General features: G+C 40.9%; 1 protein-coding gene across 1 annotated transcript in view; it reads right to left on the bottom strand.

The window, feature by feature from the left end:
- HGF (hepatocyte growth factor) overlaps positions 1-17,189 on the bottom strand; it is a 69,942-nt gene that overhangs the window by 38,537 nt on the left and 14,216 nt on the right. Inside the window, exons 3-7 of the mRNA XM_030559810.1 lie at positions 16,860-16,972; positions 16,056-16,170; positions 7,233-7,375; positions 5,514-5,634; positions 943-1,061 (exon numbers count right to left, since the gene is read on the bottom strand). Of these exons, the coding sequence (XP_030415670.1) occupies positions 943-1,061; positions 5,514-5,634; positions 7,233-7,375; positions 16,056-16,170; positions 16,860-16,972 (611 nt within the window). The remainder of the gene's footprint in view (positions 1-942; positions 1,062-5,513; positions 5,635-7,232; positions 7,376-16,055; positions 16,171-16,859; positions 16,973-17,189) is intronic.

A 17,189-nucleotide genomic window follows, 5' to 3' on the forward strand; every position in this document is an offset into this window, starting at 1 on the left:
TTTTAATTTTGGTTTCCTTGTGAGCACAGCCCAACACATTGCCCTTGGTGTGACAATCTGTGGACACAAACAGAATTGTGGAAACAACCCTTACCCACCAAATGCAATTTTGGTGGGTGGAGAATGGATGGACCTTGTAACAAGATCCAAGACAAACACCCTGAGGGCAAGGAGGGGCAAAGGCCTAGTAGTACCTCTAGAAAAGGAGGGAAAGTGAGGGAGAAGATGTATCTTTCCGCTGTAAAAAGGGAGGACACATGTAACAGAGTGATGAGGGCTAGCACTTGAGCTAGCACTCTAGGTACCATTATTAGTATTAATTAGGTTTGCCTGGAGAATGCCTAATTGGACAAGGTGTACCTGACTACCAGGCCAGATTGGGGCTGGTGAGTGAATGATCTAATTAGCCCATTAGCAGGGAAGCTATATAAAAGGACATATGAAGGCATGCTCAAGGAGAAGAAAAGGAGAGGAACAGAAAGCTAGGCAAGCTTGACCAAGGGGTCCCTCTGATTAGAGCAACCTTATCCCCTTCCTCTAATTGGGAGAAAGGGTAAGAAAGTTAAGATACAGCGTCTAGAGGTATGGGGACACTGCTATGGATTGGTGGAAGGATTAAAATACTGTAAATAAACTGGACAGTGGTATTTATAAGGAAGACAGCTCAGTGTAGTCTGTGTTTTTGGAAGGGCGGGAGTGTGGCATGCTGCCCTGTGTCATGTGTATAATAGAATAACTATAAAAAGTGCTCAATAATGCATTGCTGATGATATCTTATGCAGACTATTGAGATTGTAAGGGCTGTTCTTTGCTTTATTTTAGAATTAAGCAAAGCGCAATGAATGGACAAAAACAGTTATATTCCCCACCCACTTAGAACAGACTATTAGAGTCCAGATTTCAGAAAGGAAAAGGAAGCAATAAAGTTTTGCTTTAACTCACCACACGTTTTAATTGCACAGAACTCCCACGGGGTGTCAGGGTCAAGAGTGTAGCACCATGGTCTCGGCTTGCCATCAGGATTGCGGCAGTAATTATCATCAAAGCCCTTGTCAGGATATCTGCAAACCACACCAACAAATGTGTTTAGCACGTCTGGCTGGCAACACTATACAGGCATGCACAAGACGTGTAAAGAAGCAATTCCATCTGAGACAAATTTGATACAGTGCCTGCTGGCTTGGGACCTGTGGGGTTGGGGAATACCCTCTACTCCCATAGAGGAAAATGAGGGTGAAACCTCCTAGGAAGCACTGAGCAGAATCAGGCCCTTGGAGAGGGATACTCAGTTTTTGTAACATGCAGGACACCAGATGGGGTAACTCAGCTAATTGCTTCACTCTAGATCATGGCCATCCCTTGACAGACACACAAGCCTCACATTTTTATTTCCAAACAGCCAAATTAAGTGTGGATTATATAAACACTGCCTGGCATGCCAGACTCATTAAGAAAAGAGGCTCTCTAGTGCAACAACCCTGGGTTCAAACTGGAAGCTATTTTCAATTGCTTTATTACTAATGATAGCTCCATTTTGGTAACACAGCTTGTTCTAGGTCATGCCCTCATTTCCAGCATTGCAAAAAATATTTAAAACTTCCCCCTCCCTTTATCTTGTCCAGGTTTGAAACTGTTGTGTTATTTTAATTGTTTCCATGTTTGTCTCGCCTCTGTTAAACAGAAAAGTGGGGGAAACATAATGAGACTTATTTTATCTAAATGGTCATAGTAGCAGCCATAAACTTCCAAATGTGGGGATAAATGAAAATGTTTTTATTGCCAATAAATGCAAAATGCTTTGGTTTTTCAGGTTTTTTGCAGCATGTTTGAAAGAGAACAAAAAGTAGGCTTGCCCAAGTGACTACTGTGAAAACTTATTTAAGGGGACAAAAATGTTAACTACCTATGAACCTGAGACCTTCCCACAATTGCAAGCAGATGTGCTTCTTATGAGGACATGATTTACAAGTGATTTACAAAGGTGTGCCGATAGGGTTCTCTACCCACCATACACTCATCCCAAAGTCTGTTTGTACAATCCTGCCTTCCTTGGGACAAATCACACTCCTGCTGCTACAGAAGGGTTTGAAAGGTGTGGAGGGAGAGAATTGAAAGAGGGTTTAATCATTATTGTCATTGAACCCTGCAGAATGGGGTGAGGAGACAGGGCTATAGCAACATGAAAGTTTTTTACCCGCAGCAGCAACTGTGTTCCACAATACTCATTACTGCTTCAAGAGAATTACTAAGTTCTAAACTGGGAGACGGGGTGAAGTTTAAAAGTACCCTGATATTTCCAAGGACCTTCCTCTGATCCCCACAACCAGTCAGTCCCTGGGATGGGGCCAGGGTAGGGGGTAGGATCACCAGAACCATTTCCCCTAAATGATAACGCGTCTGACGAAGTGGGTATTCACCCACAAAAGCTCATGCTCCAATACTTCTGTTAGTCTATAAGGTGCCACAGGACTCTTTGTCGCATTTCCCCTAAAGGCCATCATGCAACTGTACACTAAGGGCTCAATCCCGCAAGGTGTGAGCACTCTGGTCCCAGTCCGGTAAGGCACTTAGGCACAGACTTAACTTCAATTGCATCATTTATGGCTTAACAACCATCACCAGAGTGCTCAGCTTCTTGCAGGATCAAGTCATATAGACAGAGAAATGGGGAAATTTCCAGCAGTGGCCACTGACTGTATCCTCAACATCTTTTATACCCTGAGTGTAAATAGATTCTTAGGTATCTGCTCCCTGCAAGGACTACAGAAGACCTTGGTTGCAGGAGGGTGTTAGGGTACAAAGCTAATCTGAGTATCGTGAGTGGGGTGAGGCAGCAGGGAAAGGAGCCCTTTTAGACTTCCTCTAACTTTGGGGAACAGAAAACTCCAGTTTACCTCCCTCATTTGCTCACATGCAGAGAGAGTGAGTGGGGCAAAAGTCGTCCTGCTCGGTTACTGATTTTGCCTACAGTGTTCTCAGATCTGCTTGCCCCTTTCCATGTCCCTGGGAGTCAACTAGTAGCTATTTTAGTCCCTACAGCAGAAGACCATTTAGTGTCCCTTCCCTCAAAGGTAGCCACAACTAGCAGGGATAAACTGGATGATGGGTTTGCAATCTGGCCAACGCAATCTCAGATTTATGTCTCTGAGAATTATGTAATGTCCCTGTAGGAGTTAGTCCAGTCTCCAGATCTCTTTCTCCCAAACATACCTTGGACCATAGTCTGCCGTTTGGATCAGAGGAGGATTCTCAGGGTTCCTGAGATCTTTCAGATCCCCCATTAACCTCCTTAGTGATTTTTGTTAGGTTTATTATTTGTTTTTCCCCATCCTCCCCCTGGAGCAGCAGTAGGAACCTTGACTTCAGTGGCTAAGAAAGCAACAAGACACTTCTCCAATGTCAGAGACAGGTCTATTTCTAGATGTGAAGAGAGTTTGCCATTGAAGTTCTGAATATTGCATATTTTTTTTCAAACAGACCAAGATTGCTCTTTAACACCAATGGACGATCCTTATTTATTTGTTCACGTTGAAGTTTGCATCCCAAGTGCATCCCTGACATGAGTGTACTGTTGTAAATTAAATTACACCAGTGATTAATTTGGTCTTCTGATTTGTCACACTTAAAAAAAATTGAATAGTGTTTTGTGGGGGCTAAAACTTTTACTGTTCATAAATATTCCAAATTTGTGTGTTCAGGGCTACAACCTTGCAGATCAAGTTGTTGTATAAAGGCATTTCCATACCAGGGATATAAATCAGGAGGTTGTAATGAAAAGAGACAGATTTTAAACTGTACTTGTTCGTCTCAGTATTTCTCTGCTATACATGAATAGAAGCCACAGTCCTGCATTGTGCTCCATAGAGAGGGACCGCTTCCCAATGCTAAGCCACGTCAGCCTCAATGGGATTCCATGAAGGTGCAACAGTGTGTCTGTCCAGAGTACAATGCAGGATCATAGAATCATAGACTATCAGGGTTGGAAGGGACCTCAGGAGGTCACCTAGTCCAACCCCCTGCTCAAAGCAGGACCAATCCCCAACTAAATCATCCAAGCATCAGAATGAAATCCTGGCTCAACTGAAATCAATAACAAAATTCCCATGGACATCAGTGATGCCAGGATGTCACCCTTAGAGCAAGTCTACACTACAAAATTAAGTTGACCTAAGCTACATTGACATACAGCCACTACAGTAAATAAATTGGTTTTGCATGTCCATGCTATGCAACTTGTGTCAGAGGTGCTTGTCCTCACCAGGAGCACTTGCACTGATTTAATTGTCAGCGTGGGACATTGTGGGATGGCTTTTGAAAGACAGCAACACTGAATATAAGCAACAGTGTCCACACTGACACTGCGTCAGTCTAATTACGTAGCCCTAAGTGATACGCCTCTCGTGCAGGTGGAGGTATGAAGTTGGTAAAGTGGGCGAGTTACATCAGTGGGAGCTACATTTTAGTGCCTTACATCAACCTAACTGTAGTGTAGAGCAGACTTCTTTTTCCCGGATAGCTCTCGTTTATTCACATCCCTGAACGACACAAATTATGCTGACATAAGCTGTAATGTAGACATAGCCTAAAGCTACCAGTATCTTATTTTAAAGCATAATGACTACATTTCATTATTAATACTTAGTAGTTTATATGGACACATTCAGAGGAAGATCTCAGATATTTGCAGATATGAATTAATCCCAACAACATTCTTGTGAGGTAGGTTAGCATTATTTTATCTATTTTATAAATGGGCTTAATCAAAATCAAATTTTTCAGAAAGGCTTGTTTCAGTATGAGCCCATGTAAGGTTCCCCCTCCGTAATGCAGTAAGGGTTCAAAGGCCTTTATGTGTGGCCTAAACCCACCCACATAGCCTCTCCAGAAGGGAGTGTAAATGTTGCAGATGGCTGTCTGCACTTCGGTGAATTTCACGCACTAGAATAAAATCTTTCTTGTCTGCAGTTTTTTAATGCTATTTCTGACTTACTTTTTGGCATTATATCTATATCTCATCAAGTTATTGTCCAAAACATAAATCTCTGATCATAAAATTCTGAACTTAACCATTCATAATTGCTTTTCCAGGATGAAAATCAGTGTTGATTTTTTTTTAACACCTTACGCAACATAAACTAGAGAATTAAGACTGATAATTGCATAGGGTCTAGCTATTCATTATTGAAGTAAGTGGATATATTGTAAATTATTAATGTTGGAAGGCTAAATTCATCATTATTTGTAATGGGCTTTGAGATTTCTGGTAGGTGTAAAATATTACTGCTACTTGTAATTATTATTATTTATTTTGTTATTGTTATTATGTTAGGGTTTTTTCTAGTGATATCACTCACTCTGTGTATACAGACATACGTATCTCCTCAGACCATGTAAATTCACACAGCATATCTCCATAAAGTTCAATGCAGTTGATTTAAACCAGCTGAGGTTAGGCCTAACGAGTACCAGAATATGTGTAATTTTTAAAAGAAAACAGTGAAGAAGTATTTTACCTCTCTGGTCTGAATTTGTGCCTGTGTGGTCTCTGAAGGTCCCAGCGCTGGCATTCCTTGCCTGATTCAGTGTGATCCATTGGCCCTCTGTAACTTTCTCCATTGCAGGTCATGCATTCAACTGAAAACAAAAAATAGCATGTTAGTAGCTCATAAGACTAGTAGAAAGAAATTGCAGCCATAAACTCAACTGGTCCTGCACAGAGAATTATAATATTATAAAAATAATACTTCCTGATGATTAGTTTCACCCAGGTGTAAGAAGCGACAAAGAGTCCGGTGGCACCTTATAGACTAACAGCCGTATTGGAGCATAAGCTTTCATGGGTATTCACCCTCGTGAATGCCCACAAAAGATTATGCTCCAATAAGGTGCCACCAGACCCTTTGTCACTTTTTACAGATCCAGACTAACACGGCTACCCCTCTGATACTTGACAGGTGTAAGAAATGCCCTTCAAAATAACATCTCACTGTGGGTTCCTTTTAAGATCTTGTCAGATAATTAGATTTGGTGCCAGGTTAGTTCACAATCAAGTTACTTTGGATGCATCTGGATGGAAGCATTTGAGGTATTTACATACCCACCATCTTTCTTGGGCCTTTATAGAAATTAGTTTGAGTGTTAAATGAAGACCTAGATCCAAGTTTTGATAAAGCACACACCAAGCAGGAAATGTTGATTAAATAAGTGATACCTGCTTGTGTGACAACTATATAAATATATGTACACATAAGTTGTGATGAAACCTGATTATGGATAACGTTAAAACCAAACTGAGATTAATAGGTGTGAATGCACCCATTAATTATCATAACAATAAGGATAAATTAATCACAATCACTCACTTAAGGCAAAAGGGTTATGGTTTTGGATTGTGTGGATGGAAGGGTTTGTTTTGGTAAGTCTGTGGGTGAGTAGGCAGGGGCAGAACACAGAACCAGGGAGAGACAACCTGAAGAAAACAAAGCTGAAATCTGTAAACACGGTAACCCTAAGGGGATGTTGTGAAGGCCAAAAGTATAACTGGGTTCATAAAAGAATTAGATAAGCTAATGGAGGATAGGTCTATCAATGACTACTAGCCAAAATGGTAAGAAATGTAACACCACTCTCAAGGTGTCCCTTCACCTCCGACTGACGTAAGCTGGGACTGGACGACTGGATCCCTTGAAATTTCCTTGTTCTGTTCATTCAGTGGCACAGGCCACTGTCAGAAGACAGGTTGAATCATTAGTCTTACCCAGCATAGCTATTCTTATGTTCTTATTTATAAATATCAGTTGATGGAAGGTACCCAATCAGAATGCTCTACAGCAATTAAATTGACCAACATTCCTTACAGATTGTCCCATGAGCATCATTTGAAAGGTGAAACAATAATTAATTTTCAGAATTCATCCTCAAATCCATTATCTAGCACAAAAAACTAAACTCAGCATTAACTACGGACCTGCAACAGGTGCTTTCATAATGTACTGAACGCAACAGAAATTGTTAGCTGATCTGTAATAACCTAGAGAGCTGTTCAAATGATCTAATTTGTGTGATAAGCACATCATTACTCAAACACCTCTTGCTAAATCAGTCTTTCTTACTAAGAATTAAGCCATTCTTTGTTCAAAGCCCAAATAGAAATATCTCTAATAACTAACAACAGTTACATACTTGCTTCCAGGGCAGAAGTCTTTTCTATGGTATCAACTGTGTCATGTTACCTTCTGAACAGAGAGGAATGTCACAGACTTCATGGCGTATCTCTGGATTGCTTGTAAAACACCAAGGCCCTCCTTCTTCTCCACGGGGATTCCGACAGTAGTTTTCCTGTAGGTCTTTACCCCGATAGCTCGAAGGCAAAAAGCTAGTTTTAAAATGACAATCATTACAGTATAAGAGCATGCAAACTTTGTTGTGAATCTTACTGTATTCATGAATACTTACAGCTTACTAAACTCTTGCTTTCTTTTCCACACATGCTACATGTGCTTGCACACACTTCCATATACCTTACCTCTACCTTAAATTATATACTGTTTCTCATTTTAACATATGAGAAGACCAAAGCTAGATTCAGCCATCTTCATTCCTGTTGAGTAACACCTTACTCAGCAATTAAGTCCACTGATTTCAAGGTCTCCTACATTTAAATGTGCTTGTCAAATAGATGCAGGGTTGAACTAATGTACGGTAATTAAGTTTATCACATAAATGAGGTCATTTAACGGTAATCTAATTCACTAAATTTCTATTGTGTTCAGCACATATAGACATAGACAGATCTATTCTAACGGTGCTACACAACCTGTTTAGAGGTAGCAGAAATTGTCCCTTAGATTGTGTGTCCTCAGTCCAGGTGGATCACCTTTCTTTATGGATAGATGGGAGAGCTGTACTGAAACTTTTTTTCTGTTGTAATACGAGTTTACTATATGAAAACCACTGTATGACAACTACTGACCTAGACTCTTTACATATTATAAAAACAACTCCATTATACTTTACAGTTGGAGTAACCATACCCAGGCATTGCATTCTGGAATGTGTTTCCATCCTGTTCCTATATACACTCTGACATTCTGATGCTGCATAAGGAGACCAAGTAGGAAATTAGCATCATGCTCCTGCAGAGAGTTTTGGAGAAACACTTCCAACCACCAAATTAAGTGAAGTATTTAAGATATTACTTCACCCACTTTGTCCCTCTCACATCCTGTAATCAACACAGCTACAACAACACTGCGAACAACAATTTTGCCATCTGATATGGAAACTTCACAACACAAAGAAGATGGAAGACAAACATCAACATCTACTTCCTGAGCAAATGCAAGAAACAAAACAACATCCCTAGAGAACTCACCATCTATAACCTTCTTACAACCACATACAGCTCTGAACAACTCTGCAAAAGGATTTCAGAAAAACTAAGGTGCAAATCTCCCGCACCTCACATATTCTGGAAGGGACCACCTCAAACAAGAAATCATGACATGCTCTCACACAATGGAAGAGAAAAGTGAGGAAACCTACCTGGAGATCATATAAGAAACCCCAAACAACTATCAAAATACCAGATGACATCCATACAACATAAAAACAAAAGTGGAACCATCTATAACAACAACAGCTCCAAAACCCACAGAACTTCACCTCCAGGATAAACCAGAGCACAAGGACCTACCACATGGACACTACACAACACAGCCAAATCAACAGCCTATCACAACTACCCTAACTGGAACTGAATTACCAGCATTCTCCGAAGGACGGAACTTCTATCCCACCATTGAAACTGATACCATACTGACATGTGGATAACTGGAAGAATTCAAAGTTGATATCAACCAGCACTACCATGTCCTCACCAACAGTCAAAAGAAAAAAAGAATTATCTAACTGGACACCCATCAGGGGAGGAAATGACACACTTGATCATTATATCACAAAAGACTGTGGTATCCTGAAACATCATATCCACCACAATCTCTCCACTGCCAAGAGGTCAGCTATAGAATCCCTGAAATCCAGCCCCCATACAGTGATCAAAGCAGTAGCCAAAGTGAACGCCCTCATATTCCTCAGCTGTGATGAGTACATCAACAAGGCCAACTGACAAGTCTCCAACACCACCCTCCTATAAGGAATTCAAAGAAGACCCCCACACCACAAAGGAATTTAAGGATATCATCAAATCCTTCCCCAGACAATTCCAAGAGAAACTCTACAACCTCCTCCCCTATGAACTTACCCCAGAGAACTTCTACATGTTTCCACAAGATACACAAATTAGTGAAACCAGGCAGACCCATCATATCTGGCCACAGCATGCTTATGAACATGAGAATTCACCAAAATCATCCTCAAAACACTCACCACAAAAAGGGCAAATTTTCTCCAGGACACAAGCGACTTCATCCAGAAACTTCACAACATTAACAATCTCCCTCAGCACATCATACTTGCCACCATGGAAGTCACCTCCCTATCTATCAATATCCCTCACCATGACAGCCTCTCTGCCTTCCTCAGATATCTTCACAACAATGAACGGCACTCATATATCCACCCAAAACACATCAAACTCATCCATTCCATCTCACCCTTAAGAACTTTACATTCAACAAGCACTTTTTTCCAAACCACAGGAACAGCCATGAATACTAGGATGGCTTCCCAATAGGCCAACTTCTTCATAGGTCACCTCAAGGAAGAATTTCTGGAAATATGCACCATAAACCAATGAAATACCTGATATATATCAATGATATTTTTGTTGTCTGGACAGATGACCTAAACTCCCTCAGAGATTTTCACCACAATTTCACCAACCACCACCTATTCTTCACTCTTTCTAGAATACTCCCATACCAGCATCAACTTCCAGGACACTATGATCAGCTTCTGCAATGGAAAGCTATAGAAAACTATACACAAGAAGCCCATAGATCACCAGAGTTACCTCCAAAGATCCAGTAACCATCCCAGACACACCAAGAAATCTGTTATCTACAGCCAGACAATCAGATACCACAGAATATGCTCCAAGAAGAAAGCCTTAGATACACACCTTAATACACTTAAAACCACCTTTACCAAACAAGGACACTCCATCAGAGAAGTAGATCACCTCATGGAATAGGTTACACAAACACCTCAAGAGAACCTGCTTCAATACAGGAAAAAAAAACCCAAACACTGACTGTATACCCCTAGTTGTAACTTACCACCCCACACTGGAACTCTCATGAGGTATCATCAAATAATTACAACTCATACTTGATGGGGACCACATCCTGAAAGAAATCTTTCCCAAACCCTCTCTTCTGAACTTCAAACAACCACCAAAGCTCACCAAGCTCATAATCAGAAACATGCTCCCTATAGACCAGGGACTTACCAACTCAAAGCAGCACCAGATCCTGCCAAAACAACTGATGCAAAATGTGGAGCCATGCTGCAATGATCACCACCACCCACAACACACCTTTCAAGATCCAAATGTATATCACAACATGTGGTGTACCTCATCCAGTGCATCAAATATCCCATCCTTTAACTTGTCCCTGCTCAGATTTAAATCAAAACCTGTTCCAGAACAACGATTTAAGGTAAAATGAAACTCCAGAACCAAATCTGTGAGCTTTGGGGCACTGGACAAATCCAACTAAGTTTGTAACATTGGGCCTGACATAGCAGAGACAGATATTGGCAAAAACGGAGGGTCAGTCAGAAATTAGGAAGAAGATGTGCTACCTGCCTGCAATGATTAAACTTAAGAAAAGGTTGGAGTTTGGGTTCTGGTTCTTTTTATGAACTGGAGTGATATGTGAACCATTTCTTAAGTTTCCAGAATCTGTTTGCTCATGTCTAATTCACATTTTAGTCCCATTTGCAGCGAAAAAAGATGACAATTTGTGAAAAGTGAAAGAATATTTTTTTGGAATCAAATCACTGGAAAGTTTGTATCAATGTATCCTCCCCCTGGGTTTATTTGAATATAGTGAGGATATTTTGTAATATTGCATATTTATAAATTTTAAAGGAAGGCTGTATGGCTCATAAGACTAGCAATGAGAATCAGAGCCTTTCACCTCTTGGTCACTGATTTATAGCCATCTTAGCCAAGCTGGTAAGGAGCAATGCCAGGATATGTCTTTGGTAATATGTGAAATAGTTGGTGTTCTTAGTACAGTAGTTAACGGATGTGTCTCTATATTGCAAAAACAAAAACACCCTTTGATTATTACTAATTCTCACCCTTGCTGGCAGTCTTATTAGAGAGACCAGACTGAGCGGGCATGAAGTCTACGTATTAGTCTACCCTTCAGATGAGAACAGAATTGAGGCAGCATGAAGAAGCTTGAAGTGTTCCTGCCAGGTATCTGCTCTGTGAATAACCAAAAGACCATATCCATGGTTCTCAGTCTTGCATTTTTCACAGCATTATTTTCACTCATTTCTTTACAAAGCTAATACAACTGCTTTTCTACACACTCTCAGAGTAAAAAGGGTTATACAGAGAGAGAAACAAAGCCATTAGATGTGATGTCACAGGTCATTGCAGTCAGTAGAAAGATTCCCATTTATTTCAATGGATTTTGGATCATTCCCATAGGGAGGTAAGACTGCAGTAAAGTAAAAACTATATTTCCTGTGTTTAGTGATGAGCCCTTTGGAGTGAGTACTTCAGTCTGTATCTTAGGACTTGTCTAGACTAGGGATTTGCTCTAATTACAGCCATTGGTGTAGCAGGACTGGTGAAACTCCCAGTGTAGACAGGAAAAGACACTATTTGCACTAGTAGAGCTTACTGCTGCTTGAAACTGGGGTAAATTCTCCAGCGCTAATAGCTACCCTGCTTATCTGTGCTGGGGGTACAGTAGTGCTACTGCTGTCAGCAGTGCAAATCCCCAATTTAGAAGAGACTACACTTGCATTTTACACTTTAAACTGAATTAACCAGTTGTTGCACTCATACAGCAGAACTGATCCAACTCATACAAGAAGTACAAGAACAGCTTACAGTTGCTATCTCACTTGGCTAACTGCATGGTATGAATGAATAACAAAAGGGGAAAAAAAGGAAAATCCCTACCCACTCCCACTCACCCCACCAAAAATGTATTTTTGTCTTTTTTCAACCTTTGGTTAATTAAGTCTTGGAACAGACTGAGTTGGAAAATATCCCTGTTACTCACATCCTGGTTGCAATCAGCACAATGTGGTAGCATAATTTAATGGGAGTTTTTCCTATTCTTGGTCTTTGGAGAGAATAATTTTCCTCATTTTACCATTGCCCATTGCATATTTGTTCCTTTTTTATTCTTCTACATTTTCATCACATAATTCTCTCAAAACATCTTAGACTTTGTCTACACCTGTGGTGGTGAGTACGGTATGTGCAGCTACAAGCTCAGTGAAAAGCAAGATAAAGACAACTCTAGGCACACTTTTCTGATGGAGAATATGTCTCATGTATGTGTTAAGTGGTGTGTCACTGAACGTTAGAGTATTTCATTTTATTATTTTACCATCACAGAGTCTCTCAGCTCAGAAATAACCATTACAAAAGCCTGACAACAGTCAATCCAATTTACCCCAGGATCAGGATCAAAACCATTTCTGAAATCATTCACATCTGCTCGTGTCTGCCTTGTCTATTTAATTTGTAATCTCTTCGGACAAGAAATGTCTCTTACTCTATATTTGTACACTGCCTAGAACAATGGAGCCTAGGCTTGCCAACCCTCCAGGTTTTGCCAGTTGTCTCCTGGAATCAGGCCCTATTTCCTAGAGGCTACTGAAGCCAATCTGGGAGATTTTAGGGTGCTAAAAGTCCAGCTGCACAACTGGATTAAGGCAGGATCCCTGCCTGCCCTGGCTCCACACTGCTCCCGGAAGCAGCTGGCAAATTCCTGCGGCCCCTGGGGGTGGGAGTGGGGAGGCGGTCTCCGCGGGCTGCCCCAAACACCGACTCCACAGTTTCCAGCCAATGGGAGCTTCACAGGCAGCACCTGCAAGCAGGGGCAGCACACGAAGCCCCCTGCCCCCTCACCAACCAGGGGCCACAGGAGCATGCCAGCCATTTCCGGGAATGATATGGGGGCCAGAACATGCAGGGAGCCTGCCTTAGCCCCACTGCGCTGCCAACCAGGAGTCCCTGAGGTAAGTGCCACCCAGCCAGAGCCTGCCCCTCCTGCACCCCAATCCCCTGACCCAGCCCTGAGTCCTCTCTTCCACCCAAACTCCCTCCCAAAGCTTGCACCCTACTCCTGTACCCCAACTCCAGTCTCAGCCCGGAGCCCCCTCCCACACTCCAAACCCCTTGGCCACAGCCCAGAGCCCACCCCCCCTCCCCGCCCCCTCCTACCCAACTCCCTGTCCCAGCTTGGTGACAGTGAGTGAGGGTAGGGGAGAGTGAGTGACAGAGGAAGTGGGGATGGAGTGAGCAGGGTGGGGCAGAGGCATTTGGGTTTGTATGATTAGACAGTTGGAAACCCTAATGGGGCCCCAGGTTTGGTTGGCGCCTCTAGGCACAAGTGGAATATAGAGTAATGACAATAACAATAGTATAATCATTTTAAGCACAACCTTCCAGAGTATGAAGTAAGTACAAGTTTTGAGGAAAAGTTAATGCAAAATTAGTAAACTTAATTTCTTTCCACGACTATGGAAAAAAGATTTTTTTCACAACTTCCACCTTGTGATAACCAGATGTTGTGACAAAACTGACCTAATAACTCCCACTCTACATGTTAGTAAATTCCAAACATTCGACTGTTTGCTTCCATTCCATCTCACTCAAGCCTCCAATGATTAAATCAAATTTTCTGATGTTGAGAAACAAAATTAGCATGCAACCACCTTGTTTATCATGACCTTTTCAAACAAAATCTATTGTGCAAGGTGTGAGGAAGTCAGCTTCATAGCATGCTTCTCAGATGAGTAGCCATCCAAATTCCTTACTACAATGCAAAAGTAAAAGCGCTAAACATATTAACCAAATACATTTACAGTAAACCAACTTCCCGTATGCTGCTACCAGTGAAGTTAATGGGAGTTTTGCCACTGACACTGAAGAAAGTAGTATCTGAGAATGATTCTGAAAGGTAATGAGTGCTGAGGTCTCAAGTGCTGTGTGAGCTAAGGACTCCGAGTTTCTTTCAGGATCAGGCTCTCAGCTCAAAAATTAAGTCCTATAGCTATTGTACCATTCTCCAACTATTGCTGTGTTATTATTTAATTTTATATATTATATATGTAATCCTAAATCTGACAGGAAATATAAACCAAAACAATTCTCCATGCATGTATTATGACTAGTTCTAAAAATGACAGCCAGTACTCTCAAATCCTCTACAGTCTGCATACAACTCCACTTTAAGGCCACTTCCTCTGAGAAACTCTTTCATGAGTGAGGTTAGTTTCTAAACCGTACTTAAAAGGACAGAGTGGTAATGCTCCCCCAGAAATGAATGGGAAGACATTCATTGATTTGTTTATTAATTTCAAATACCTATCCCAGGCTCAAGATGCTTTAAAAAAGCTTACAATCCACAAGATTTGCAACATGAACCAAACTAGAGAGACAATTGTAAGCACCCAAAACTGATAAACTAATACCCCCAAACCCACCACTCTATATTTGTAAAACTATCCCTTTCCCAAAGGTCGGGGGAGGAGTCAAAAGATGGGCTTTACAGAATTTTAAAGCGCACTGCAAATTTAAGGGACAAATTCTGTTCTCAATTACTGTTCACTAATGTAAATCTGGAGTTATTTCACTTCTCAGTGTAAATGAGGGCAGAACTTGGCTCTTACATCTTTAACATCAAATTATAGATATCTAATGTCTAGAAGGGATATCTAATGGATCATTTCATCCATAACATGTATAAATAGCTATAAATATATGATATATTGACTTTAAAAATATATAGACTTTGATGGTTCCCAGGATTGGTATTAAGTGTGGTTAACTCCCATTTAAAAAAGAAATAGCCTAATTGGTTAGATGGATTGGCTGCATTTGGATGCTAGAGCCATCAGCAGAAAGGAAGGAGAAGACTGCTCTTTAATCCTCCTGATCAGCCCTAATGCAGCTCCTTGCTCCTACCCTCTGTTCACCTCTCATCATTTGTCCTCTCTTCACTGTCCTCAGCTACAAGTCAAGACACTGCTTAAAACTACTGTGGAGCCAACTGCTTGGCCCATAGCACTCAGCTGGCTGGACACTCCTTTAATCATCACCTTCCTCCACAGATAAATGTGGTACAGGTTAGAAATCCTACACCGATCACCCACCATGCTTCCACTAAGTGTATTCCAGAAGCAGCATCCTCCACTGAGTAATCATCATGCAGTAGCACTTGCTTCCACCCAACCCCCATAGCAATTTCCTTCCAGAAATACATTCCAGCTGCTTCCACCCAACACAACCATCCACCCAGCAGCAGCCAGAAGCACAAAGAAGCACTTTGTGCCCTCCACGCCCACCCCATCCGCCCCTGAAATATACACCATCATGCTATCTTGGGGGCATTTGTGGTTATTAAAAATAATCTCAATATTAAAAATGTGCATCTATAAAAGATAATGATCTTGGAGGCGCTGGCAAAAGTAAATATGACTGTTCTGGATTACAGGCAGAGAAAGTTTGAAAGTATGAATTAGGCCATAACTAGGTTACAGAATTGAAGGGAGCAACTCAGTTACTCAATGATATAACTGAATTCAGAATCTAGTCTACCATCTATCCCCAAAATCCTTCATTTTAAATATAGGTTGGTCACTGGAAGGTCCCAGTTAGAAAATGCCTAATAATTCTGGGTCCAGTCATTTCAGAGACTGGGAGGTGAAATGTCTGAAGTTTTGGAAGAAGAGTAGGGTCAAAGACCTATTACTCATTTGTAAAATTAAAAATGAATCAGGAGCTACACCGCACCATACATGTTTGTACTCCATGTTCTTTAACTTTAACATACAGGATACCAGCACGGTTCCAAAAGAGTCTGCCCTTCTTATGTTCAGACTATGCTTACCTGTGCTCGTGGGGTATCATAGAATTCCATGCCTGACACTGGATGCCACTTTTGGTAACAGATATTGTTCCCTTGTAGTTTGCCCCTTTACCAATGATACAGTTTCTAATGTAGTCTGTTGGAAGAAAACGGGGGGAAAAAAAAGAACCTAGTGGAAAGTCTTGTTTACTTGTTGAAAATTAGAGCTGGTAAACATTTTTTGAACGAAAAGGATTTTTGTTGGAAAAATAGCTTTTTTTTCCCAGGAAAGTTTTATGGTTTTTTTTCTAGAAAGGCATGCAGCTTTTTGTGCAAAAGTTAAAAAACAATGATAATGTTGTGTCATAATTTTTAGCGTTTCTACAAAGAAGTGCCTTTTTTTTTTCAAAATACTTAATCCTAAACATTATCAAAAATGCTACTGAAAAGGTAATTTAAATGTTTCATTTACCAAAGGCACATGCGGAGCACTTTCAATTCACACTGAAATCAGTGACCCAAACAGGAGCAGCACCAAATCCTATGGCAATAACCCACTGGATTAGGCCCTTAAATAGTAAAGTAAGCAGCAGTGCAATCCAGCACATAATATGGTACATAAATACTAAAGGTCACACAACTGAGGCTCTTAAATATACAGTTCATCACTGTGCTGTGTATCTCAGCAAAGATAAAGGGCATCTTTTAAACACAGAGTTTAAAGGCACAACACATCAGCTCCTTGAATGCACAAACCATGCTTTCCTCAGACAAGACACACAGTCATAAAGGTCACTTGCTGACTCCCTTCTCTGTAGCACTGCGCTTGGGGAATAAATCAGTTACCTTTCTTTTCATATAGATCAAACGCATGGTCTTGCTTCTTCCTCACTGCATTCGTCATGCTATTGAAAGAGAACCAATGGCATCGTTTCGTAGCTTTGTCAAAAGCAAAGGCCCTGAAACGAAAATCTCAATGAGGAAAGGAATCCTGCATGGTTTACAGCAATGATAGATGGCATACCAATGAATATACTATGACAATAGATCTATTTTTACTGGGAAATGCGCAGAAGCAGCCCAAATTGATATTTAAACTCACAACTGTGCTGACATGCATACAGAAATAAAGACATTAAGTGGTTGTGGTTGTAGCACTAAATACCAGTTTTGCTG

This window comes from Gopherus evgoodei, chromosome 1 (genome assembly GCF_007399415.2).
Source record: "Gopherus evgoodei ecotype Sinaloan lineage chromosome 1, rGopEvg1_v1.p, whole genome shotgun sequence".
Lineage (NCBI taxonomy): Eukaryota > Metazoa > Chordata > Testudines > Testudinidae > Gopherus > Gopherus evgoodei.